Source organism: Vespa crabro, chromosome 10 (assembly GCF_910589235.1).
Source record: "Vespa crabro chromosome 10, iyVesCrab1.2, whole genome shotgun sequence".
Lineage (NCBI taxonomy): Eukaryota > Metazoa > Arthropoda > Insecta > Hymenoptera > Vespidae > Vespa > Vespa crabro.
Window position 1 is genome coordinate 4,209,429 of NC_060964.1, and position 27,074 is coordinate 4,236,502.

At 33.1% G+C, this 27,074-nt stretch overlaps 1 protein-coding gene across 11 annotated transcripts; it reads left to right on the forward strand.

The window, feature by feature from the left end:
• The first annotated feature begins 98 nt into the window (after positions 1–98).
• LOC124427490 (steroid hormone receptor ERR2) lies at positions 99–27,074 on the forward strand. 11 transcript variants are annotated; one of them, XM_046970469.1, is made up of 10 exons: positions 99–320; positions 7,829–7,874; positions 19,998–20,144; positions 20,228–20,395; positions 20,489–20,618; positions 20,783–21,004; positions 21,116–21,151; positions 21,295–21,435; positions 21,518–21,720; positions 21,849–27,074. In XM_046970469.1, exons 1-10 carry the CDS (start codon positions 157–159, stop codon positions 22,185–22,187), a joined length of 1,596 nt encoding a protein of 531 aa, XP_046826425.1. In that variant the 5' UTR covers positions 99–156; the 3' UTR covers positions 22,188–27,074. The 11 variants fall into 11 exon arrangements, with proteins under 11 accessions (XP_046826425.1, XP_046826427.1, XP_046826426.1 ...); XM_046970470.1 differs by having other exon boundaries at positions 142–320; positions 20,798–21,004; XM_046970473.1 differs by lacking the exon at positions 7,829–7,874 and adding an exon at positions 5,044–5,366 and having other exon boundaries at positions 205–320.

Here is a 27,074-nt window from a genome sequence, read left to right on the forward strand (position 1 = left end):
TTTATAAACTTTTCAATATACAAAGTCGATAATATAATTAACTTAAAAGACTTTTCTGTTTTTTTCAAAAGATCGAGCAACTATCTTCGGATTGGTGATTCAAACATTTACCGACAGAGGTTAGCACCAGCTATATTCCGAGTTGCCAAGTTTACAATGACGTCGCGCACACGTGACGGCGCCACATGCGCAACGAATAGAAGTCATCGGGGTTTTCTGCTTCTACTGAGCCGTGGAATCGGCCATTACTCTAATATTTCTCCCGCGAACAAATACCTTCAATCAACGATGAAGAAACAAAAGAGTCTGCAAAAATTAGGGTGAGTGCTCGTGCTTATTTTAACGTACGTTCGCCCTTTAATCTCGTCATCGACGAGAGACACCAAACAAAGAGAAAGTCCATTGGAATTAGCGACCTGCCAAATTTCATGGACGCCATCTTTCTTACGAATTCGTATACATTCCAGTGTATACATTAACAATTTTCACCGCATTGTTATTTCACGGCTCGAATATCACGACTCCAACTTTAATTTCTCATTTCGAAGCGAACGACTGTATTTATTTTGGATAATACATCATTTTTTTCATTATTAAGCGATCAATGCTCGCGGCCTTGAAATTTGCCGCACTGCTTTCACAATCCATGTCACGCGTTATTCTTTACTTTTCCTTTCTTTTTTTCCGTAGTTTTTTTTTTTTATTTTGTTTCTTCTTGTTTTCCTTTTTTCTTTCTTTCTTTCTTTCCTTTGTTTTTTCTTTTTTGTAGTCGAGCAAAAAAGTGTGCGTTGTAAGACGAAAAACATATAGTCGAATGAATTCTACTGGCGTTCGATTTTCTATCTCTAGATTATAACGCTCATTTAATGCTTGAGAAGATAGGAGCAAAAAAAAAAAAAGAAAAAATTACGTCTCGAATCTTTTCCTGTTTCGTGGAATGATTAAAGATGTTGTGTTTTTTGCACGACGGAATTGCATGAGATGATCTTGGCAAAAGTGAAAGTACTGTGCGAGCTCGTGACCGAGATTTGGGTATCTTAAATTCGTTCATTTAAGATCCGTTTAATGGGATACTTCATAAAAACGTGTACGAAAATGAACTATACAATGTTTCGATCTCTTAAAGGAATACTACGGGATAAATTTGCGTTCGTTTTGTAACATAATACGTAACTGACAACGTAATCCGTGACATTAATCTTCCAGTTAACGCATGGCTACTTCTCGAAGAGCACGTGACTCTCCGTGAATCGTTTGACAGTCCTCAACTGCACTCGCTGCAATCTGTATATACATATACATATGCACACACATATATATATATATATATATATATATATGTATGTATCGGTATGATTATTTGCTTTTTAACATTTCTTATTTTCCTCATTTCGATAAATTGTGAAAGTATCAACGGATGAGGGTATAAATTCCGATATTATCGACGTTAATTTTCAAACTCCATTTTAAAATCAATAGAATTAAAATAAAAATGTTATACAGTCACAGATTGTATTTCATCGAAGGTAATACGAATCCGCGATTAGGTAAATAAATATAATAATTAATTATAGTAGGTATCTCTTCTCTTAAATCTTAATTTCTTATGGATACGTTCTCTCATTCACAAAAAGTTTATTCCCCTTATTTATCTTTACTTCAACATATCTTCCATTATCATTCTCACAATAATATATGTATATTTATTCATTATATATAATTGATTTCTTTTCAGACAATTGCATTTATATCGCTTAACATATTTATATTATGTTTAATGAATATTTTTTTACGTCGTAAAAAAATTTTTTTGTATAAAACATTGAAAATAATAATTTTCAATGAATTGAATAATATTTCGAATTTCTATAATTTGAGGATCGTCGTATGAGTCAGATAAATATATACATATATACAAAGTGAATGAATAAATCACTTGAGGATCATTTATCTATTGATTTATTATAGAGAAAATGTTTCTCCGTTATTTTATTTCTAAAATTCGTTACAAAAAAAAAGGAAAAAAAGAAAAAAGAAAAAATAAAAAAGAAAAGAAAACCCCGAGAGAGGAAAAAAAAGAATATGAGAAAAAGGTTAATTCGTTTGGTGATATTGAATTACCTTGTATAAAATATTAATGGATATTTTCCGAACGTCTAATGCATTATATACGTTTATGTTTGTCGATAATGATAGTTATTCGAACGAAATTACGTTTGCTTCCTTTGTCAAAATTAAAGAGAATATGTTTGGGGGAGGAGGATAAAATGGGAAAAAAATAATAGAGACAAGAGGTAGCTTTCAGCTATCCCGTTCTCCAAGGTATCATAGATGCGACTTCGTGTATGTAAGTATAATACATACATACATATGTACATACATACGTACATATATACATACGTAGATACATACATACGTGCGTAACACACCACCGGTAGCATGAGAAAGCGAGAGTGCCATATCGATCCAATTCGTTCCTACGTCTACCTACCTCAACCCTGACTTGGCCTCTCCGGTAAGATTATATTATCACTATTTGTGCCTTCTCGTTATTATCATTATTTATTCTAATGATATTTTGTTTAGTCATTCTTTTTATATTCTATTACTATGTTATTTTTTTTTCTTTTTTTTTTTCTTTTTTTTTTCTTACATATATACTTTATGATCGAATCTAAAAACGTTGCAAAAAAAAATATACATTCGGAGATTAATATATAGATATGTAAATATCTTATCTTATAATAATTGAATTCATAGGGAAGTATCTTAAATCGAAAGGTTGATAATGTCGCTTCGGTGTCAAGGTCGGATTCGTATTAGAACGAAAAGAGATATTTATACGTTTGGTACGCTTTTATAGTACTGCTTTGAATATTGAGCTTGACATAATGATTCGTGCCATTGGCAAATGTGATTTCCAAATGATTTTCGAAAGAATAATATCATGTTTTTTTTTTGTATTTTTTTTTTCTTTTTGTATTTTTTTTTTCGTTACGATGATGATTTCATCGTCGAAAAAAGATCATGGGCGATACGATTTGTTTAGGAATGCTGTTTTTTGTTTTTTTTTTGTTTTTTTTTCTTTCTTTCTTTCTTTATTCTTCTCGAAAGAACACATCGTGTAATACGTAATTTGGCGTTGTGTCCTCGTCTCGTCTCTCCATTTCAAGGCCTCTTTTCGTTGACGTTTCTTTCTAGTTAAAAATTCCCGTCTCTTTCTCATCTTTTCGTTTTGTCCTTTTTTTTTTTTCAAATCTCTTGATGCACAATCAACATAGCGACATCTTCAATGATTCTTCAATTCTTCTCTCATCGCAATGTTATTAATATTATATATATATATATGGGTTTGGGAAAAAGTTATATATAATACGTACATATATACATTAAGTGGACAATCGGATTTAAGTTCGAACACAATGATAATCGATTAACATAAGTTACAATATTATAATTGTATTCAAAAGATATTCATTCCTATCTGATCTTTTCAACTAATTATATTATTATCGTAACGTATCTGCTAGTCAGAATTCACAATTTTTTCCAACGTGATAAATATTTTGCAATCAAATGATGATGTATGTATGTGTGAGTGTGTGTATATCTGTCTATCTGTCTGTCTGTCTGTCTGTCTGCGTGTGTTTGCGAGTCTCACGATATCTCTCTTTAGACATTCGTCATGATTTTTTGCAAGAAAATTTCAAGTCATGTCTCTTTCCATTGATTATAATATCTGATCTCCCGTGTGATCCAATATTTTGTTGTTTTTAATTGAATTTTCTCAAACTTCATAATAGCGTGAATTAACATCGATTTGATACAAAAGAAAAGGAATATCTACCTATCTTGATAACAACTGACATTGATCGTCGACGAAATTTTAAATATAATTATCATAGAATACCATTATAAATACTTTTTCCACCCGAATATTATTTATTGTTTATAACATTGTAAAGTAAAGACAAATGCAATCGTTAACTTCCCTCTGAACGTTGTTAAAGGAACATTTCTGAAGTCAATTCGTCGCGTTAGATCGTTTACCATGTAAAAACAATTATGCTTTTTTTTTGTTCTTAATATCTCGCTACGTACATACAATGATAGTCCGTATAAATGGTCTTCTTCGTTTGTTGTACAATTGACTTGTCAGTAAACTTGCACAAAAGTTAGTCTTATTTTTGTTGCGATTAAACTTGTGAAATATATCTTCTCTTTATTACTTCATTTTATATTGTCTACTTTATATACGGTGATAAAGTTTATTATCGTTGAATACGTAAAACGATAGATAAGAACATTTGACGACAACTTTGTTTAGCATTAAAATCGGAAAATTGTTTAGTTCTTGCGCAAAATTGATCGGAAGAAGCATATATATACGCTTCTTTATGTGTATATATACACGTATATATGTAGGTAGATGGATAGATACTTCGTAGACGTTGAATACAACTTTGATCGATCGTAGTGCAATATATTCGTTTGATTTAGGATTAATGGTGACTGTTGAATGTTATATAACGATAGATCTATGGTATGAGAAATAGCATCCGTGTATATATATATATATATATATATATATATATATATATATATATATATATTCAGAAGCTACTTTATAGTTGGCCGTTTTTATTATAATTTATATTATTCCATGTTCTTCGACAAAATGTTCTAATAAAAAGATTCATCTTCTTAAGAAGATTGTAATTCGATTAATTGACTCGTTTTAAATCTGAATCAAGAAGATAGACGCCGCAATAAATAAGCTTGATTAAAAAGAGACATTAAAGAGATTTGTGAACTTAAACAAACGCGAGCGCGCGCGCGCACGAGTCCGTGTTACGTTCGTTGTTGACTTTGTAGATTTTTCTATTTTATTAATTTGTTCTTTTTTTTTTCTCTTTTTATTCTTTCTTTCTGTTTTATTTATTTTTTTCTTTCCATATTACTATTCTAAGTTAATTTCTCAATGCGAAAGAATATAGATCAGTTTTGACTTCGAGAAAATTTCCTTAATAATTTTGATAACAGTTTCGTGGATCGAGTAAAATGGGACACCCGGTATATGATCGTGGAGATCCCGATAGAGAGGAAATAGCGAAGAAAAGTTAGCGAGTCCTACGCCGGTGGGCTGTTTTGGGCGGACGACGGCTGTGCACAAAAACGGCGGCAGTCAAGTTCAAGGCCACCGCCCCCTCCAGCAGGTCCATGGCCGCCGCCACCGCCGCTATTGCCGCTGCCGCCGCCGCCGCCGCCGCCACCGCCGCCGCCGCTACCACCGTCACCGCCACCGCCACCTCCATCACCGGCTACCCCCACCAATGACCATCGCGATATACCCACGATCTATGTATGTAGGTATATATGTGTATATATGTATGTACTTATATACGCACGACGACGCGCCAGGAGCGTATCAATCCGGGCTGGGAAAATGAAGGGTAGCGAAGAAGGTAGAAGAACCTCGATCGATTTACCCTCAGCTCGAAGAGTCGTCCGTTATTGCGACGTACGATACCGATTTTCATTATATTGCATATTTCCAACATATTATTATTTTGATATCTAAACTCTTATCAAAGTGTTATCTGTTCATCTTGTCTTTCAAAACTTATGACATTTTCATAGACATTTTTATGATATTTTTTTTAGGAAAGAAAAGGGTAATGGGGGAGGCGAGATATTTAATTAGATAGATTGGTTCTTTAGGCTTGTCTACATCGAAACTTACTTTTTTTTTTTTTTTGTTAATAATTTGTACGAGTTATAGTTTGTTCCTTTTCAAAGATCATTACTTGACGTATCGTGACGTTGATATTTAATGTATAAATTAATATCGATTTTGATCTATACGCATTTATCTATCGGCTAGTTCGCATACTTATGTATATATGTATATACACATATAGGCAATGCAGTTCGATAGAAATGGGGAAAAGGAGAAAATATGACGACGAAGATATTTGAGTGGTTGAGCTGATATCGCAAATCGTTTCGAGTGCGAACAGATAAATGAGATAAGTTCTATCATATGTTGGCCCAAGGTGAACAGTGTTAATGACCGATTTGCCGTGGCCATGAAAAAGCCGAAAATGAGAGATATTACAACGCGATATTTGTAATTATCGAATAACATATGCGTATATTGCAGCTATCAAATGAACGATTTGATCGAATATACGCTGAGAGGCGATAACGCGATTTTGTGTTTCCGTCGACTAATGCAATGCAATTATATATGGTAAACATGTGTCATTCTTTCATAAGATTTTTATACGGGTATTTAATAACAAGTATTTCTCATTTGATGATTTTTACGATTAATCGGATCGTCGAGCCTGTCGAAGAGTCGTAAATAACGTAATCGGTATACGGCAACGTATACGTATAATACATGATTTCTTAAATACGATACATATGCTTGTTGCGCGAGATGAAACTATTCGAGAGTTTTGAATGATGTATTCAAATCGTTTTATGATTTCATTTATTATGCTTTCGATCTAATGTTAAAAATCAAAGATCGTTGATAAGACGAAATCATCACGTCGCGCGTGACCATCCCGTATGTTTGTTCAATTGCGTACAGCAGCCAAAGAAAATCAGCGAGTACTCGTTGAAAAATCTTATGTCGACTGTAATGATATAATGTTCGTTTAATGGAGTTTTATTATCTCGAATGGATCAAAAAACTGAAGAAGATAGATTTGAAATAATTCGTTTTCATCGAAAATTGTTAGGTTAGCGCGAGACGCAACGTAAATTTCATGTCACGTTGGGTGAGCGATCGAGTGATCGATTTACCACGTTATCGGCATTCACTTTTCGTTATCGAAGATTATTTTGCGCATTTCGACAACTGTTTCTGCGATTTACGAAGCGACGTGTTTTTCATTATAATAGAAATAAATCTTAGAATATAAATAAGTATAGTAGACGTGTGATTAAGGAATTTGATCGTACGATAGGTAAGAAATCGTTTTGAAATTTGGACTTATAAATTCAAAGGTTGAAAATTAGACGATAAACAAATCCATTATATTCGCATTGTGATCCGTAATTATTGATTTTCATCAATCAAACAGATCGTGTATAAAATAATGGTATCGTGTTAAAAAGCTAAGGGGTGTGTTTCGTTGTATTTGTATTTATTTCGAATTCATTACAGATCGTTTGCTTTATCTAACGATAAAATTGAACATATTAATCAAAACTATTTCTCTCTCTCTCTCTCTCTCTCTCTCTCTCTCTCTCTCTCTCCCTCTCTTTCGTTCTTTAGAAGAAATTTTGTGATCATTAAGATTTAGCGAAGATCGATCGAAAGAATCAAGCCGGGTATCATAGTAATATAGAAAAAAGGAAAGGAAGAAAGGGAAAAAGAAAGAAAGAAAGAAAGAAAGAAAGAGAAAAAGAAAAAGAAATAAAGAAAGAATTTCGGTCGTCGCGCGTCGTGCGCGGATCTAGGGTTCGCATGTGGGATGGGGTGGGGTGGGGGTGTTACCGCATCCTCCGGCGCGTGTTTGCGTTCAGTCGCGCGCGAGCCGCGGTTCCGCCGAGTCTCAGGTTTTACTGCCGTTGCGTTTACGACGCGTTGTCGAGCGTAGCCACGCGGGGATGATTCGCGGTGCGTTCTATTCTTTTTTCTCCTTTACCATCACCATCGTCACCTTCTTTTCCATTACCTCTATAATTTTCTCCATTTTATTACCGTTGCCCTTTCGCGTACTTCCAACGCTAATAACGTCTTCCTTGCCCTCGTGATATATCCCGCCGCCATTTTCTTATTTTGCTTACTCTTATTCTGCTTATTCTTCAGTGTGAAAAGGAGCGAGAACGATATGGAGGCCTGGATGTACGACGTGGTACGTGCTTTTTCTTCTTTCTTCGTTTCTTTTCATTTCTTTTCTTTTCTCTTTGTTTACTTCCTCCACCTCATGTACACCTTCTCCCATTCTCTCTCTCTCTCTCTCTCTCTCTCTCTCTCTCTCTTTCTCTCTCTCTCTCTCTCTCTCTCTTTCTCTTTCTACTTGTCTTTCTCTTTCTCTCTATCGCACGAACTCGTGGCTTTGTTTACGTGGTACACGCGCGCTCGACTCCGATCGAAGGTGTTCAAATGAAGAAGATGAGAGGAAGAGAGAGAGAGAGAGAAAGAGAGAGAGAGTGATAAGGACCTCTCTAATTGTCGATTAATTAATGATAACTTTTTGTCTAAAGATTTCATAGTTTATACTTTTTATATTTATTTCCTATATCGTACTTATGCGTGTATTTCGTCAGAGATGTTTTTGATCGATTGTGGACCGAGCCGGAGAAATAACTTTTTTCTTTCGTAGAATGATAGCAAAGTTCATAAGTCTTTCGAAACAGTTACCACTACTTCGCATTCGGTCTTTGTCTTTCAAAAGATCTACGTGTATAGCATAGAGACTTGTACTTTGCGTGTTCTCTCTCTCTCTCTCTCTTTTTCTCTTGATGTCGTTCTCTACTTTACACGGAAAGTTAGTTTGAGTGGGAGATAGTGGGAGGGAGGAGGTACTAAAGATTAGAAGGAGAGGTGAGATTAATCGGTGTTAAGAGATCGTCTACGATTTCGTCACTATACATTTTCACTCTCCGCATTCGCATGCGCTCGCGGATGAGAAGTTAAACGTTGTTTTCCGTTCTCTCTCTCGTTCTCTCTCGTTCTCTCTCTCTCTCTCTCTCTCTCTCTCTCTTTCTCGTCTCTTCACTCCTCGTACTAAAATAAAATAATATGCAGAAAAGTCCATTGAACTTCCTTTAATTCCTTATATTATTTAATCGCCGATCTGTGTTTCATTTTATTGCACATAATTCTATAATTTTAACTTATAATTTGTTTTATTGGAAACATACACGTAACGTGTACGGAAATTCCAATGTTTTTCATGAAAGTTTATTCGACGTCTCTCCTTTATACAAATTATTAATTTGAAAAGAACAAAGGAATGAGGTATCTTTTCTTTTCTCCACCCTCCCACGCTCCTTTAAGTAAAACGAATTTTACGGTTCATAGAATAATTTCTTTGTGCTCGGCTCGTGCTGTCTTCGAGAGAACGGCAGTTGCAAAAAAAAGAAAAAAGAAAAAAAGAAAAAGAAAAAGAAACATAAAGAAAAAAAAAAAAAAAGAAAAGGATAAGAAATTTGTCAAGTCGTTTACGTTCTTCTGAACGGAGGACACGCACGTGGATGGAAATACGAAGAGACGAGAGCGATTCGCATTCATTGTATTTGAAATAAGAGAGTTGATGACACTTGTGTTTCAGTTTTTCTCATACAAAAAAGTAGGAAAAGAGCTTACCCACGTGCAAAGAAATTGTTTGCTTCGGTTGACATCATCCGAAAAGAATCGAACGTTCTAACGAGTTTTGTTGTTATATCTCTCCTCTTCTTTTCGTATTCGCGTTTCTCTTTGTTTTTAAGAGTGCTCCGAGCCGATGTGTTCTAACGTATAAAAAAATCGATCTTTGTGTCGCGCGAGCTCATCGAAATGTAGAAACGTTGGAAAAAAAAAAATATCCGCACTTCTATATTTCCCTCTTCTACGCGATTTTTATATACTTCTACTTGAGTTCTCATCGATCCTTCGTTCTTTTTTCTTTTTTTCTCTTTCTTCTTTTTTTTTTTTTTATTCGTTGCTTTCTTTCGTTCGTTCCTTAACCCTTCCAAGACGACGCTGCCCTTGGAGCGAGGATAGAAAGGATATCTAAATATAAAATTCGAAGGTATGCTCGAAATAGCAATGCGAGAATGGAAACGTGGGATTCGGCGGAAAAACTTGATCTCTCTCTCTCTCTCTCTCTCTCTCTCTCTCTCTATCTCTATCTCTCTCTCTCTCTTTTTCTTCGTCGCGATAAAGAAATCAAAAATTTAATGCAGAAGTTCGTCGATATTTGTTTCCAGCAACTGATCTAGCGAGTCTTTTTTACGTTGTCGTTTTCGTCATTTTTACTATTTGTCATGGAGAGCAATAACACAGATTTTAAAAAGATCTATTTTAAAAATAGATAATGTCCTACCTTGAAATTGCTCATAAACGATTATCTCGTATTAAGTTTAGCGCGCGTTTCGTATCTTATCCTAAGCTCTATGGTTCATATACATGGTGCGTAACGGATCCGTGAATATGAGTTTTGTTATACGTAAATGTTACGTGTAAGATACCAACGAGAGATCACGATCTTGCTCAATTCCACGCGTGCGTCGAAGCAGAAGAGAAAGAACCGGAGGGCAATGCTTTAGCGAGCTTCTTCGATTTCCTCCTACTCCGAAGAACCTTTTTTTGTACGTCCTCGAACGATCTTTAACTTCTTTGACGTGCCGCATAAGCGTCGTCTCGACGAAATTAATATTTATTCTATTTCTTTGTATTTCGCGTCCTTTTTTCTTTTCTTTTTTTTTTTTTTTATTTATTTTCCTTTTTTCATTCCTTTTCCTTTTTTTCTTTTTTTTTTTTTTTTTTTTTTTTTTTTTTATTTACTCCTCTCCCACCTTTTACTTTCATTTCTCTTATACTTCGATACTTCACGTGTCTGTCTTCGCGAATAACGTTTTTCAATTTCGACACCGATAAACATTTTAACAGACATTTACGAGACCATTTCGTCGACATTATAAATTTATACGCTCTGTCGTTGAAAAGTATAAGATAAAAATTGTTCAGATATAATGACATTAAACGATGGACCAATTAAAGAAAAATTTCAAAAATGGTAAAAGCAATTCGAGAAATTTCAGAATAAGATTATTTTAATAGATTTCTCCTATCGACGATCATTCATCAATGATAGACCGTTTTCTTATCATAAACTTGGGCGTGCTTGCGCACGCGTGTACAAGAGAGAGAGAGGGGGTGGGGTAGGAGAAGAGGAAAGAGAGAGAGGAGAGGGAAATTGTAAAGAGCGGTGAGACCAGCCTTCACTCTGCTAATCGTCTGCTGCCTTTTGGTGCTTGCCTGGTGGGGAGTCAAGTTTAAGGCCACGAGACGTCGGTGACGTCATCACATCGAAAGAGAGTGAGAGAGAGTGAGAGTGAGAGAGAAAGAGAGAGGAGTAAGCGAGAGGGAGAGAGAGAGAGAGTGTCTGTATGTGTGTGTGTGTGAGAGAGAGAGAGAGAGAGAGAAAGAGTTGGGCTAGTCCTAACCTTGGACAATATGTGAACAGACGAAATAAATTGACGGATTTACGGTATAACGAAATAATAAATATTCAATTATAGGCCTATACATGTATATTGATAAAAAAGATAGATTATCCCTTTAATTTTCTCAGGTTACTACTCTTAAGATTAATAACTTAACTTAACTTAACTCTTTACTCTTAACTCTTACTAAATACAATTACTATTCTTAACTCTTAAGAGTAGTAATTCCATTCTTACTACTCTTAAGAGTAGTTATTCCATTCTTATTACTCTTAAGAGTAGTAATTCCATTATGACTACTCTTAAGAGTAGTAAGAATAAAATTTTAAGTAATGTCTATATGTTCGTTCGTATATAGATAAAAAATGAAAAAAAAAGAAATAGATAGAAAAAAAATGATACCGAAATTTACAAAATTGGTCTTCATGAAAGTATAATTTAACAATTTTTTTTTTTATATTTATAATTATGAGTATAAGTTTTCAATTAATTTCTTAAAATATATTTCATACATTATACATTATCAGAGATATGATATTCAACTCTATTTTGTAATTTTTTAATATCTAAAAATTTTAATTTAAAAACGTTTCGTGTATAGAAGTTTCGTTTTTTTTCTTATCTGTATGTATATGTGTATATATGTATGTATGTATGTCTATATGTATGTATGTATATATGTATGTATTTTGCATCCTTACATAAAGGAAAGGAACATAAGAGGTTTTAAGAAATTTAATGAATTTCCGGTGACACGCGTGAGAGAAGATTCGTCGAAGCTTGTAAACATTGCATCCTTATCCATCTTGATCAATTATTTAACGACCCTCAGAGCGTTTTCTCTATAAAGAGAATGAAAGAGGTTCTATTTCTTTTCTTTTTAAAAAAATCTGCCAACAAAGTGGAAACACATCGAGCTTGTTTTCGGCGATGTTAGCTGTTAATACGGATAGCGTTAAATTTCTAGATGGTTTCTTATTATCGAACTTGGAACGTGACAAACAATCGATAGATAGGTGTGTACGAATTTATTTATGATAAGGAAAGTGGACATTTTTAATTTGAAATAATCATAGAACGTGTTTTGATTGAAGTCATAATTTTGATCAAGATAAGCAGATCTATTATCGTTAGAGATGCGATCAAATGTATATATATATATATATATATATATATATATATATACACACATATAATATATATAAGACTGTGGACGTATATAAAACGTATATACATATATATCTAAGTACATCGTATATAAGTACTATTGAGATCCGATAAAATGTATAAGTACTTTTGATATCAGTATTTATCTCTAATTATTATTCGTTAGGGGTAATAGATAGGGGAAGGGGCAACACCGAAGAACAATCGGAAAGGGGTTCGCAGGCTTCTCATTGGATAAGTCTGCGAAATTGGTAGATAGTGCACAACTTCCAAGGTCTCGGCCTTGACCGTGCGAGCCAGGGTCTTCATCCTCGCCCGATCGATTTCTTATTCGACGCGTTTCAATCGCACGAACACCATCCACCTGCTACTTAATAATATTTTTTATTACGATTAATAATTCGCTTTCAATCATACGATCGACTTGTTGTGATCATTTTTGCCAAGAAAATAAGAAAATTTAAAGGCAATACTCTTGTATATGTTAACATATGTCACATATGCCTTCAGATTTATTCAATAAAGTATATATACTCACGTAAATTGTCTATATAAGGAACATCTAAGAAATATTTTATTCAATATCTGTATATAAGACCAGTCTTATATATGTCTAGTGTGCACGAACAAATTTCTTGATTGGACCGAGAAAACGAGGAATTTCGTTCAATGATTCACGATCGTCTTCACGGCCGTCTTTTTTTTATTTATTATTATTATTATTATTATTATTTTTTTTATTTTTATCCGTCGAGATATCGAAAGAATTCAGAAATTTATCGAACTTCTATTAATGAATCGAGTCATTTATTCTGCGTATTTAAACGACTAGTTGGAAAAGAGTAAACACGGACTATCGTACGGAGTTATTTATATCTTCTCAAGTTTATTTTATTAGCTTTAATGATCGCATTAGCAATGGCTTCTTTCTTTCTCTTTTTCTTTCTCTTTCTAGTCTCGATAAATGTGTGGTTTCACGATGATGCTGTTGTGCGATGGTAACAATCAAAGGAAGCAATCTTAGATTATCCCGAAGATAGATGAATAAAGTCGAGCCTTCGGATATTTATTTTTACAAAAGAAAATAAATTTAAATAGATATAACTATATAAATATGTATTTAGAATTATGCAATAAAGAAATTTATCGTAATTATTCGATTCTATGAATACGACGATATATTCACGATAATGATAATCCTGTTTGAAGCATCGAAGATTATATTCTTCCGACTTGGTGTAATATGCTTTCGTTTAGGTGAATATTCGTCTACATTCAAAATTACAAATTATCATGGCGTAGCGTGATCACGTATCGTAAATTTATTTGAACGATATCGCGCATAGTAACAGATAAGAAGAGAGAAATGATCGAATATGAACGAACAAAAAAAATAGAAAAGAAAAGAAAAGAAAAAGAAAAAAAAAAAAAAGAAAAAATTGATATTAAACGATCTTTCATTTCCGTTTATTCTTCCAATCGACCATCTCGAATCTCATTTTCTTCGTTAGATTGACGAAATGGTCGCGTAATCGCGAATAAACATCTAAAAAATGACTATTAATAAGAAGATGGTGGATTCGATTATGTGCGAGGAAATATACAGCATCGCAGACACGATACACGTGACTAGAATGGTGGTGATTATTAATTAGATGTTACAAGTAAAATACATCCCTTTAACATGAAACATATACCCATGCCATGACTTATATCTTTACATGTCAAATTCTTTCATATATCCTATTGTCTCGTATTATTGTATGCGTTTGAGGTCATCATAAATCGTTTTCTTTTTTCTTTTTTTTTTTTTTTTCGTATCATTAGAACGAACAATTTGTACGAATTGGGATAAAAAATTTGAGAAAAAAAAGGGCAAGGGAGAATTTCTTTCGAGGAATAGGATGAACAAAGTCGAAACAACGATAAAGAGCAGCTGGCATCGTTTCTTCTTATTCTCTTTCGTATTGCCGTGAGGCTTTTTCTCGCTTACATAATCGACTTGTTTGAAAACGGGTGCGACGGGTTTCATGGACCTTGAAAATTTCGATATATCCCACAGAACTCTTATGTACGTACATACCTATATGATTGCAGAAAGTTTGATCGAAATTGATAAACGTCTGTTGGAGAAGGAGGATCTATAAACTCTGTTCATTTCTATCGAACTATCCATCTTTAGAATTTTTTCGTGAAACATTGATGAGTGTGCTTACTACACTTACCTGTTCGTCGTGAGTTTATCGATGTTGATATTTTTTTCTCCCCGAAGCTTAACGTATTCCATACGTCTTTTAATTAACAGAATTTATACCCTTGATACGTTCACATTTTCGTGAACTATTTTATTCATCGATTATTTCATTAATCGTTATTTTATCGTAATCTACGTCGAATGATTATAAATAAAATTCTAATATTATAAATATTAATGTTCCATGTGTCGCGCGAAGTAGCCATTTTTTTCTTTTATATATATATATATATATATAATTTGATCATATAAAGCCGAACGAAATATCTCTTGAGTTAGGTTAAACGCGTTAATATAATAATTACAATAAAAGAAGAAGAAGAAGAATAAGAAACTTTACGTCACAGAGGTATGAGAACAAATCGTTGCGAAACTACGAACGATGAACAGAAATAAAGAGCGATTTTAAGTAGGTATAGCGTAAAATCGTGATGCGAGTTACGCCATCGGTGACGTATAACCTTCTTGCTTATGCGTATAGTTGGGATTTTAAGTACATGTAATTCTGTCAGTCATGGTGCGGCAACCAGTTAGAATTCCAATTAACTCTTTGTAGTTCGTATCTATCGCGTTACTCGATCTCAACACGAACAAGAATTTATTAGATCCTTCATTTAGGCATTATTATTGACATGAAAATTATTTCGAAATCAATCCACATATATATAGGTTTTAATTTAATATCTTTGATTTAATGTAACATAAAATAAAAATGGAACGTTTATTTCATTATTAATCTTTTTTTTTTTTCAACTATAATATTAACATATTTTAGTCACTTTATAATTTTTTCATAATCATTATCATATAATACAACTTTTAATTCTCAAAACGTATTCACAGATAGACTTTAGTACTTACAAGATAATCTACAGGATTGATTTAATTATTTCTAACGCGGAAACGATAACGACTCGTAATGAAAGAAAACCTTCTTCCGTACGATAAACTCGAAGCAATTAGTAATTGTAAATGGGAATAATCTAACCGAGAAATTAATCGCAAATCTCATGAAATTTTCTGCGTGTTTTTTCCTTTTTCTTTTTTTTTTTCGTTCCTTTTTTCTTCTTTTTAATTTCTTTATTTTTATTCCGTTCCTCTCAATCTCTAGGTTACATAAAGATGATATCGCACGTATATCAATGTCTCGGTTACTTTCGAAAGACTCCCTCCTATATTCGATTATATGTGTATGTATTTTAAGAACATGAAAAAACGTCTCGTCGCTACGAGCGGACGTGCTTAGAAGAGAATTTTTTTTCTTCTATCCCGTTTGGGAGCTTTACAGCTTTTGCATGCATTTGATCCGAGTCGTTTTATTAAAATTAACCCAGCAATCTTTTCATAAATTGTTTTCTATCGAATATATTCAAATACAATCAAATATACAGGATATAATATAAATATATGGACGTGACGTCTGAAAAAAAAAGAACTTTTAAAAAAAAGTTTGTCTTTCCTTTGTTTACACGGTTATAATGTTCTTTTTTTTTTTTACTTTTTTAATTATTATTTCGTACCAGTTGTCGATCTATCTTCATAAAAAATACACGACTGATGTACAAATCTCAGGGCCATAACTCTTCAATACTCTGTAAGAGTAATAATAAATCGGTCAGATAAAAGAATTATTGGAAGACAAAAAAATATCGAACAGAATAAGATGTTTATAAGAATTTTATTAATTATTTTTGCTTACTAAATTCTGGATCTTCAAATGATGAACTAGTTATATATATATATATATATATATATATATATATATATATATATATATATATATATATTTTGCTACACATAGTGTATATTTATTATAATAAATTTGATATATATATATATATATATATATATATATATATGCATGCATAAATATGCACGTATATTTGTTTCTTGACAAAGTATTTCGAAATCGATGGAGTCAAGATTTATGCGAATCTCTCAGCCAGACAGTCGGAAGCTGATAGCAGCGGAAGTCAGTGGGCGCTCGCAAGAGAGAAAGGAAAAAATAGAGAGGGAGAAAGAGAAAGAGAGAGAGAATGTGTGTGTAAGAAAGAGAGAAAAGGAGAGAGAGAGAGGACGAATGAGAAAAAAAAAGAGAAAGAGCATGCTAGAAGAGATAGAAAAAGGCACGCGACGAAGACGACTGAAAAGCGTTGGGCGCTGTCGCTGGAGGCATTAGAGGGGTAGGGGGGAGGTTAAAGAGAGAAAGAGCGAGAGAGATAGAGAGAGGGAGAGAAACGTCAAGGCCGTCGTAGTCGGCCATTTCCGCTGGCGTTCGGTATCTAAATTTGCGATGGCGCTGTTCTGCGGCCTTCGCTACGCGGCCGTGTCTCTTTCTCTCTCTCTCTCTCTCTTTTTTCTCTCTCTCTCTCTCTCTCTCTCTGTCTCTCTCATTCTCGTATCGTTCCCCTTCACCCCTTCTCTTCCTTGCACACGCAGAAAAGTCAAGTTCAAGGCCAACCACAGATAGCTCTCTGCGTGTGCTGTCGTGTCTCATCGTTTTTCTCGTCTCTCTTGCGTCTTGCTTCCAGCGATCATTTAATCTGCGATCGAACAAGGAAAGAGTGAAGTAAAGGGTTGCTTGGGGAAATCGAGGAATGGAGAAAGAAATAGTGAGAGAGAGAGAAAGAGAGAGAGAGAGAGAGAAAGAGAGAGGACGGTAGAGAGGGAGACAGAGAGGATGCATCTTACGCAATCCTTTCCCCGTTACTTTCCTTTCGAAGTAACACGTAGGGCCTCTGTTAGATACATCGAAGAGCCATCAATGAAATATAGTTTAGATATACCTTTATCTATATACGACATATATACGCAATACTCTAATATATGAAGTTAATATATGCCTATGATATAAGATGTATACAATACAATACATTGTAAATGTAAATACTAAATTTGTGAATATGTGTAATAATTGAAATTATGGATGTATTTAAATGTATGCACTTTTCTTTTCTTTTTTTTTTTTTGTCAATATTTCAAGGTAATACTCATATTGAAAATTCGAAGATTTATAATCCTTTTTTTTTTTCTTTTTATCGTTAACAGCTTCAATTATTCTGAGATATCGAGATTCAAATGTGACGCTTTAAATATATACATTATGATTATTACTTTATTTACATGTTTATGCAACATTGAACAAAGAATTTTTTGTATTATCAAGAATAGATAAAAATTGTTTTCATTGTTATAGCAAATTTTTTTTGTGAAATTTTCATAAGCTGTGTATCAATAAGGTCATGAAATTCGATCGAGTTTGTATTAAATACTTTATATATATATATATATATATATATATATATATATATATATATATATAATATATATATATTAATAGAAACTCGTAAATATTTATTTTATTGTGTCATAACAATATCGACATAATGTAGGATTCAATTCTATTGCCGGTAGAAATAATCCAAGCGTAGATGATAACGTAACGCTTTTGTGGAAATGGAAGGAGAAACCTGACGAGTCCAAGCATCTTTTTTTTATCTTTCCATTTAGTTTCCTTTTCTATTTAATTTCATACTATGCTCTAATAAGGACTCAAGTACACGCTTTCATTATGCAATCTTCGTTTATAATTTTTCTCGGCAATCATATGAATATCACATAATAGATGTGTTAGATCGGTATCGCGTGAAAAATTCTTCGCTTTCATCATCGATCATCGATCGTTGATCTTATCTTAACATTTTATGGATATAAAAGAAAATTTTCCTTAAAAGATATCGAAACAATTATGTTATAAGTTCTTTTTCATTGAGCCTCAACAACGCCACGTGACTCCGAAGTCACTTTTTTTTTTGTTTAATGCAAAGTTATATTATTCCTAATATAGTACAATATATTATTATAAAAAAAAAAAGTAATATTATAATTGTCACATTATATAATTTCTTTTTTTATAGAATTCGAAAATGTTCAGTTATAGATGATGGCTCGCCTAAGCAATATATTAATTTGCGGGTTTAAGAAGATTTTTTGTTTCAATGACTTATATGTATTTTATAGTCGATTAAATTTTAATGCGTAAGAAAGGGAAATAGTTGAAATAGTGCAGAATTGTATGTAGCTAGTTAAGGTAAATGCATGTGTGTATAAGGTGGTAATTAAATATTACGTTCTTGAAAGAAATAATGCAGAGAAAGAGATAGAGAAAGTTATAAGGTCATACATTCTAGGCTACTCTGAATCGTATGAATGCGATCGTCATTTCATCTGAGAAGTCAAGTTCAAGTTCAACCAGATATCCTGCGTTCCTCTATCTTTTTTCTGAGTTTAAACTACGGCACCGTATGTGTGTCGGTGGTGGTGGGAGAGATTGAAGTTGGAGATGAAGGAGGATGAGGAGGAAGATGGAGAGGGTAGAAGATCAAGAGTAGGAGGTGAAGAAGTATGGGGGGAGGAAGAGGAAAGAGAAGAAGGCTTACGCAATCCTTTCACCGTTACTTTGTTCACGGAACCTAGCTAGGGCTTGTTTAAGGGACCATCTTTCCAAGTCCATTCGTCGCAGTTTTAAAAGCTGTTCTTCATGACGCTTCGCTCGAGACCGTTCGACTGCGTAAGGGAGGAAAAAAAAGAAATTTAAGTTCAAGGTCAACCAGATGGCGCGGGAACGTTCTTATTCTTACGCGTATCTACATATCTCTGAGCAGACGATTAAATGCAAGATGCTTTGCACCATCCATTTTCCTTTTTTTTCTTTGACGAGATTACAAAAAACAAGTATGTACATAAAGGCTTATTATTGAACTGTAAACGTGTAAATGTAAACATGTAAATATGTAATGATTCTATTTATTGTTGAACATTCGATCGTCCGATTAACTTTCTAAAATACGGAAATCGTTTACTTTTTCTTCAAGATTTTTTCTTGATTATAGTTGATTTAATCTACTCAAGTAGATTTCATTTATCATTTTACGATAGTATATGTGATACCATTCTTGTCTCTTTTTTTAATAACGAATCATTTGGAGATGTTTTATTTTGTCGTCGATACGAATAGAACGAGATTTTAGGAGAAAATTATAGTCGAGAAGAGCTATAGAGAAAGGCCGATGGTGTGAGGTTAATTACGAAGAGCGCGGTTGGTCGAGTTGAAAAATATTTTTTTCAATTCTAGAGCCTGGCCCGAACGTTGCGAGAGCAACGTTATGGACATCCTCTCCCAACCGCGAATTCTCTGAAGTCGATTCTAAAAATGTTCGCGGTGCTGGTCGTATTAAAAATAGCGATTGAAAAAAGTGCAACTGACTGCAAGGACGAGAGAGAGAGAGGGAGAGAGAGAGAGGAAGAGAGAAAGCAATAATTTTTTTTCGAGCCGAATCTTTTCTTTTCACTTTTTTCTTCGCCCCCTTTACTACTTATATTTTGTTTTCTTTTTTTTTTGCAGGTTTGTATGATGTCTGGCGCTACTACCGAAGGTATGATATGCTACAACAGAACCATGCCAAACATTAAACAAGAAGTCGACAACCCCGCCACGCCTACGCAAAACTATCAAGTTTGTTCACCGACCACTACACTGCAAAATCAGGAGGTAAAACATTGTAGCTTATAATAAAAAATTTAAAAATTGATTAATATAATATCAGTACAACAATAATGATGCATTATTTGTAGGCAATTTGCACAAAAATGGATGTGCCGCCTGATTATGGCGGTGGTGGTGGTGGTGGTGGTGGTGGTGGCAGTGCTTGTAGCGGAAATGGAGGCGCTGGTAGTGGAAGTCCAGGTAGTCCAGAGATGCATCACTGTTCATCGACGACTCAACCTTTAGGAACTCCCGAGGTATTACTAAAAATGCAAGACATGATCGTTATATATTGTATTTTGTATTATAAACTTTCAAAATAAAGTTCGTATTTTCTGTTTATTATTTAGGAAGGTATCAAGGAGGAAGACATGTTGCCCAGGCGATTATGTCTCGTTTGCGGAGACGTTGCAAGTGGATTCCATTACGGTGTCGCATCTTGCGAAGCATGCAAAGCTTTCTTTAAGAGGACTATACAAGGTAAACAAAGTTTCACGTTCTTCTTCGACTATAGCAAAATTTGATTATTTTATCATTTGATATTACCAGATAGTACCAATAAATTTTATATATTAATTAAACGTTGCGATATGTTTAATAATGGTACTATCTGGATCAAGGCCATGTATATTACGATAAAATAGCGAGTAACTTTACAGGTAACATTGAATATACTTGCCCGGCAAACGGAGAATGTGAAATAAATAAACGTAGAAGAAAGGCGTGCCAGGCGTGCAGATTTCAAAAGTGTCTTCGCCAGGGAATGCTAAAGGAAGGTGTGCGATTGGATCGGGTTAGAGGTGGCAGGCAAAAATACAGAAGATCTACGGATCCTTACATCCCTGTGAAAACGGCTACTTTGGAAGGTAATGTTATTTACCATGTACCTTCATTTGGACTTTTGATGCCATTTTAAGAATCTTTAGAATCAGTTCGAGTATCCGTTCATATAAACAAAGATTTTTTAATATTTCAAGCGAGCGTAGCATCCGGAGGATCTGGGGAACAAATAAGTAAGCTGCAGAATATTTATTAAGTCTGGTTTATATTAGACGAAAGCAAACTGGATATCGTAATATCAAGTAGAATGTATAAAATTATAACAAGATGTTTGACATTACGTGAATTAGTTAAAGCTATATATGTGTGTTTATAGATAACAAAATGGTCGAAGCTCTAGCTGCGTGCGAACCCGATATTTTACAAGTATCGAATCTTTCTCACACTTTGGATACAGATCAAAGGATACTGGGACAATTGTCGGATTTATATGATCGCGAATTAGTTGGAATTATCGGTAATTTATTATTAGAATAATAAAATATTTTGTGCGATAAGCTGTACGTTTTATAATATAAAATGTGGATTTTATTTAAAAGGTTGGGCTAAGCAAATACCGGGGTTCAGCAGTTTAGCTTTAAACGATCAAATGCGGCTTCTACAAAGTACATGGGCGGAAATCCTAACTTTCAGTTTAGCGTGGAGAAGTATGCCTAATAATGGCAGATTGTGGTTCGCTCAAGATTTCAGCTTGGATGAACGTCTGGCACGTGAATGCCATTGTACAGAGCTATATACGCATGTAAGTAGAGCTACGAGTCGGTTACGAAATAAAAAGAAAGTTAGTTTTATCAAATGGAATTTGAATATGATACAAGTGACTTTTTCGAATTCCAATAACATTTCTTTTATCATTACTGTTTATGATAGTGTATCCAGATCGTAGAAAGGATTCAACGATTGGGTTTGATCAAAGAAGAATACTATGTGCTGAAGGCATTGATTTTGGCGAATAGCGACGCGAGATCGGACGAACCTCAAGCTCTATATCGTTTCCGCGACGCAATATTGAATTCCCTTTCGGACTGCGTAGCAGCCGTAAGGCCAGGACAGGCGTTACGTGCTACGCAAAACATGTTCCTAATACTGCCTAGTCTTAGACAGGCCGATGGAATTGTAAGGAGATTTTGGTCGAGTGTTTATAGAACGGGCAAAGTGCCGATGAACAAGCTCTTTGTAGAGATGTTGGAAGCTGCCTATTATCGATGAAACAACTAGAACCTGGTCGAATATTATCATTGAAATCGAACGAGTTCGTCAAAGTTATCATTAATAGTCGATGTATAATAAACATCACGCGGAAATAATAAAGGTGTTACTCACGTTTTCGAAACTAAAAGGAATGACAAGTGAGTGATAAGTGAGAGGAACAGTGCAGTTCTGTTCTTTTTTTTTTCGAACAGACTCGCGAACAAAAAGTTCTTTATTTTTCAAAGGTGAAGCGTGGAGTGATTTCGACCAGTGTTTCCCAACGATCATCGAACCGTATAGTTCTGAGATACCGTTAGCTGTCTTTGTTTAAAGTAACCAAGCTTTCCTTTTCAAGTACCCCTTTTACAGGTATAGGAAAGGGAATGTGATTTCAGCATAAAACGCGGAGAGAATAAAATGCGAGGAGCCTACGTTTAGAGGTATCATTATAGGATAGTATATAGTCTGTTGATCGATAGATCGCATTACCAAATAAATATGTTTTTGTTTACACACTTGATCATTATGATCGTGACATCGAGTCAATGATCGTACAAGTCAGATCGAAGTTTAGTAATTGTGGTGTTTGATAAACTGTGGGTGTTTGATGTTACATATTTGCAATAGAGATACGCTAATCATTTCATGTTTGTCATTAATCTGAATTCATATATCGTTTCTGGCGGTTAGTTTAGCAAGAGGAATGTACATGTATAACGCTAATAATTTAAAAAAAAAAAAGATAATACAAATGTTTACTTGGCATTATAGGTGGAATTAATGTTGAAAGTAATAATAATTAAAACTTAAGCTAGATGTATCGAACATCCATAGTTACGGCACTTTAAACCTTTAGGGCGTATCGTTGTACAAATAAAACCAGTGATAGGAATAGGATTGATCAAGTTGGAGAAGATAAAAAGAAAGAGAAAGAATGACTGGATCGTTCTCGAATTAGAGCCACGTTGTTTTTTTTTCTTTTTTTTCTTTTTTCTTTTTTTTTCTCTTTTTTTTCTTTCTTTTTTTTTCTTTTTTTTTTTTTTTTTTTTTTTAATTTCTTTTGTATAAGATACATTAGGAATATATTTTAAGAACGGACTTTGGCCAGGTTGCCAGGTTCATGAGAGTAAAAAAGGGGAGTTTAATTGTTTGTTAAAATGATCGCAAAAATATTGCGCGTGCCACACAAAAGTGTAGGAGAATATATGTATATATATGTGTGTGTATATATATATATATATATTCAGGGATCTTTATTATCTAGTTATTACCGTTATGAGTATCGCGTGCGGGACGTGTGCATAGTACTGCTTCTATGGAAGGAAACTCGTTATGTAACAAGAGCTACTATTCTGACGTGAAAGTTCAGTACGAATTGAAAAAACCGAATATAAATTTGTTTTATAGAGCTTTCTTTAGCATTAGTTTGCCATAACATTTTCACTGATATTTGTATTTTTTTTTCCTTTTTCATTATATTTCCGTGAAATTAAAGAACGATATAAAAAATTGAATTAGTTTTATCGTAAGGAATAATCGATCTTATTCCTTGTTATATTTGAAATTTATATATCCATTTTCGTGATGTATCGGAAAAATTCGTAAAATTAATTATTTTTTTTTTTTTTTTGACAATATAGATACGAGCAATAAATTAATCAATTTTTGCACAAAAGAGAAAGAAAATATTATCGAATTATAAGTAACGTACAAAAAGTCGTTCGAAGAAACGGTGAAAATGTTATGCATAATGGTGTAGTCGTATCGTATGTCTATATCGTCACTTTTACGGTGCAATATATTGTTCATTCGCGTCGTTGCATTATCCAAATCATGGAAATGTAGCGTTATTCCTTTATTTTGACCTTGCTTTTCCTTCTTGTCCTTTTATCTTACAACGTTTCATCTATCCTGCATTTACGCACGATGAATATTTCATGATACTGACTTCCCATATCTTATTCGTATAAGTTCTTTCAAGTTTTCCTGCTTGATGATTTGTTCCTTGTCATGAAGTAGATAGCATAATAAATGAAATGAAAACATGGCTGTTCAGCCACGGCGAATTTTATCTGTGTTCTTTGCAGCTTCCTACGTTTTTTCTCTCTCGTTCATTACGTGGCTCATTTTTTAAATACATATATATATATATATATATATATATGTATATATATATATATGTATATATATATATGTATATATAGTTCGATTTTTTTTCTCCATGGATAAATTTCACTTTAAGATGCCAACAGAAAAAAGAAAAATTGAAAGTAATCAACGAAAAGGACTGACGCAAGAGAAATTTTTTCTGAATCTCTTGCAAATGAAATTTTTTTTTCCTATCGATAACTAAATTACTGTTCAGTTGTTATATTAACTTTTCTTATAAGTTTTATACTTTCGATTTAACTAACATCAATTCATTTGTCACGCTCTTCCTTTTCGTCTTTATCAATGTGAAAATGTTTCTTCTTTAGACTGTGATATTTACACAATATTTGGCTTTTCTCTTTTGTGAAATTATTGGTGTTTCGTAAAAATTCGAACGTTTTAGTTTATGAGATCTTGTAATATATTGATATGAATTTATTTTGTTTTGCTTTTTTTTTTTGTTTTTTTTTTTGTTTTTTTTTTTTTGTTTTGCTTAAGTTGGTTTCATAATAATTTATGAACTATTTCCATGTATATAAAAATCGATACGATAAATTAATTTTTCTATTATCGCGCATGGTGAAACCATGTTAACCAGATTTGGCGATAAGGGTGGTGTTTCATAAAGCTTAGCTTAATTCGCGCGTCGTTGATCAGCTTTTGTTATATCTTGATAATCCGATTCGTTATGTGATCTATTATTTTCAAGTGGAATTCAATGTATCTATCATATATACGATCGTTTATTATAAATCCGACAATAAGATGCGATATATGTAAAACTTTCATAGTGCGATGATATTGAACTATTAAATATCAGACGTGCTGAACTATTAAAAATTCGGAAAAGAACGGGTAAGAATATTGAAGAAATATTTTCTTAATCAGAGCATTCGACATAAAAGCGAAGATGTATTTTTATGAAACCGACTTTTATATGGTTCCCCCTTTTTGAAATTGAGAAATCTACAATTTTCGTAAGCTTTTTTCTTTTTTTTCCCCTCCTACCCTCCTTTATTTAATCATCATCCATTCGCCGTGGCATAGAATCGTAGTCTCAGGGTTGCATACAAACAAATAAACAAACGATACAAACCTCGACACATACAAATAGTTAAGAATGCGAATATATTTGTGAAGCAAACATTATAATAATAGTAATAATAAAAAGAATAATAATTATAACATTAATAATAATATTAATAACGATAACGATAAGGAGACGATTAATGCTGTAACTTACTATGTTATATAATGAAGCTTATGTGTTACGAAGATGGAAATTATTTATGTATTAAAAAAAAAAAAAAAAAAAAAAAAAGGAAAGAAAAGAAAGAAGGAAACGCGTATATGAAAATGGAAGAAAGAGAAAATCCGGCAGAAGTAAAATTCTTTTGTGTTAAGGAATTAAGAATGATCGACTATTTTTGCCCAAATAAAGTGGGGATTTCGATTATTTGTTTTCAAAATCGTTATTCATTTTATCCGTCCGCGTATTTGGCTTCAAATCATTCTTCGTGTTCGGACATTGATTATTCAAACGTGCATATTTTTCTTTTCAAAGGGCAAACAAAAAAAAGGATGAAATTGATTTATTTTTGTTACAATAGAGCGATTAAATAGATGTGTATGTAATATGTACATTACGTATTTGGTGTAAAGAAGAGATTATTGAAATTAACAAGGAAGGATACGATCCTAGCTAAATTATGTTTCTTTTATTTCTTTTTTTTTTTTTTTTTTTTTTTTTTTTTTTCTCTATATATACATTATTACGCTGAAGATGACATAGATTTTTTTCTTTTGTTGTCAGTGTACAATATCGCCCCTTTATAAAGTGTAAATATATAGTATAAATAAAGAAGGCGAAAGACGCTAGTACCAGTTTTGAGATTTTTATATTGTAACAGGCATCATTTATAAGATGGATTTGAAGAAGAATGCGAATGAACCTTGAATTTAGGATTATTAGTATTTCATGTGTAGATATCGCGCACGTTCAAAATAAAATTATGTTTATTTAATATAAGGCGAAGGAGTTGAATAAAAAGGTATAATGTTTTTCGTTAAAAATATTGGATGTTAATAGTAAATAAGCGATAAAAAAAAAAAAAAAAAAGAAAAAAAAGAATTGATGTTTTCTGTTTGAAGAAAATCTAAAGACAGTTTAAAATTCGTATAATAACTGCTTCTTATCTGTGATCTATTCCAATCAATAAATTCTCAATTATGCTTTGATCTTTAGATCTTCTTTTGAAATTCACCATCAAAAACGATGCCTGTAGAATTTAAATGCCGCTTCTATGACGATTATAAATATGTATGTAATTACTTTGTAATTGTATTATAGTAGGTCTATATATGTGTGTATATATATATATATGTATATATATATATTTATATGTATATATATATATAAATATATATATATAAATATATAATATAATTTTTATATGTATACATACACGAAGAGAAAAGTGTAGTCGAACAAACACATGAGAGATCATCGGCTATCTTGTAAAAAAAAACAAAAAAAAAAAACAAAAAAAAAAACAAAAAAAAAACAAAAAGAAGAAAAAAGAAAAAAAAATGAAGAAAATCAAGTGACAGCCTAAATATTATTGGAGTCGAACTTGTACGCCAGGGTATTCGTACAAGTTGCGATTAATTATTCGTCCGGATGAAAAATGTGTTATGTAAGATAGAAATATCTGTCAGGAGACACGAAAAAATAAAAAAAAATGTTGCATGGAA

Coding starts and splice junctions, on each gene's coding strand:
- LOC124427490 (XM_046970469.1), top strand. CDS start 157: ATGACGTCGCGCACACGTGACGGCGCCACATGCGCAACGAATAGAAGT. Junction 7,875..19,997: donor AGGCCTGGATGTACGACGTG/GTACGTGCTTTT, acceptor TTTTTTTTGCAG/GTTTGTATGATGTCTGGCGC. Junction 20,619..20,782: donor CTTTAAGAGGACTATACAAG/GTAAACAAAGTT, acceptor ACGATAAAATAG/CGAGTAACTTTACAGGTAAC.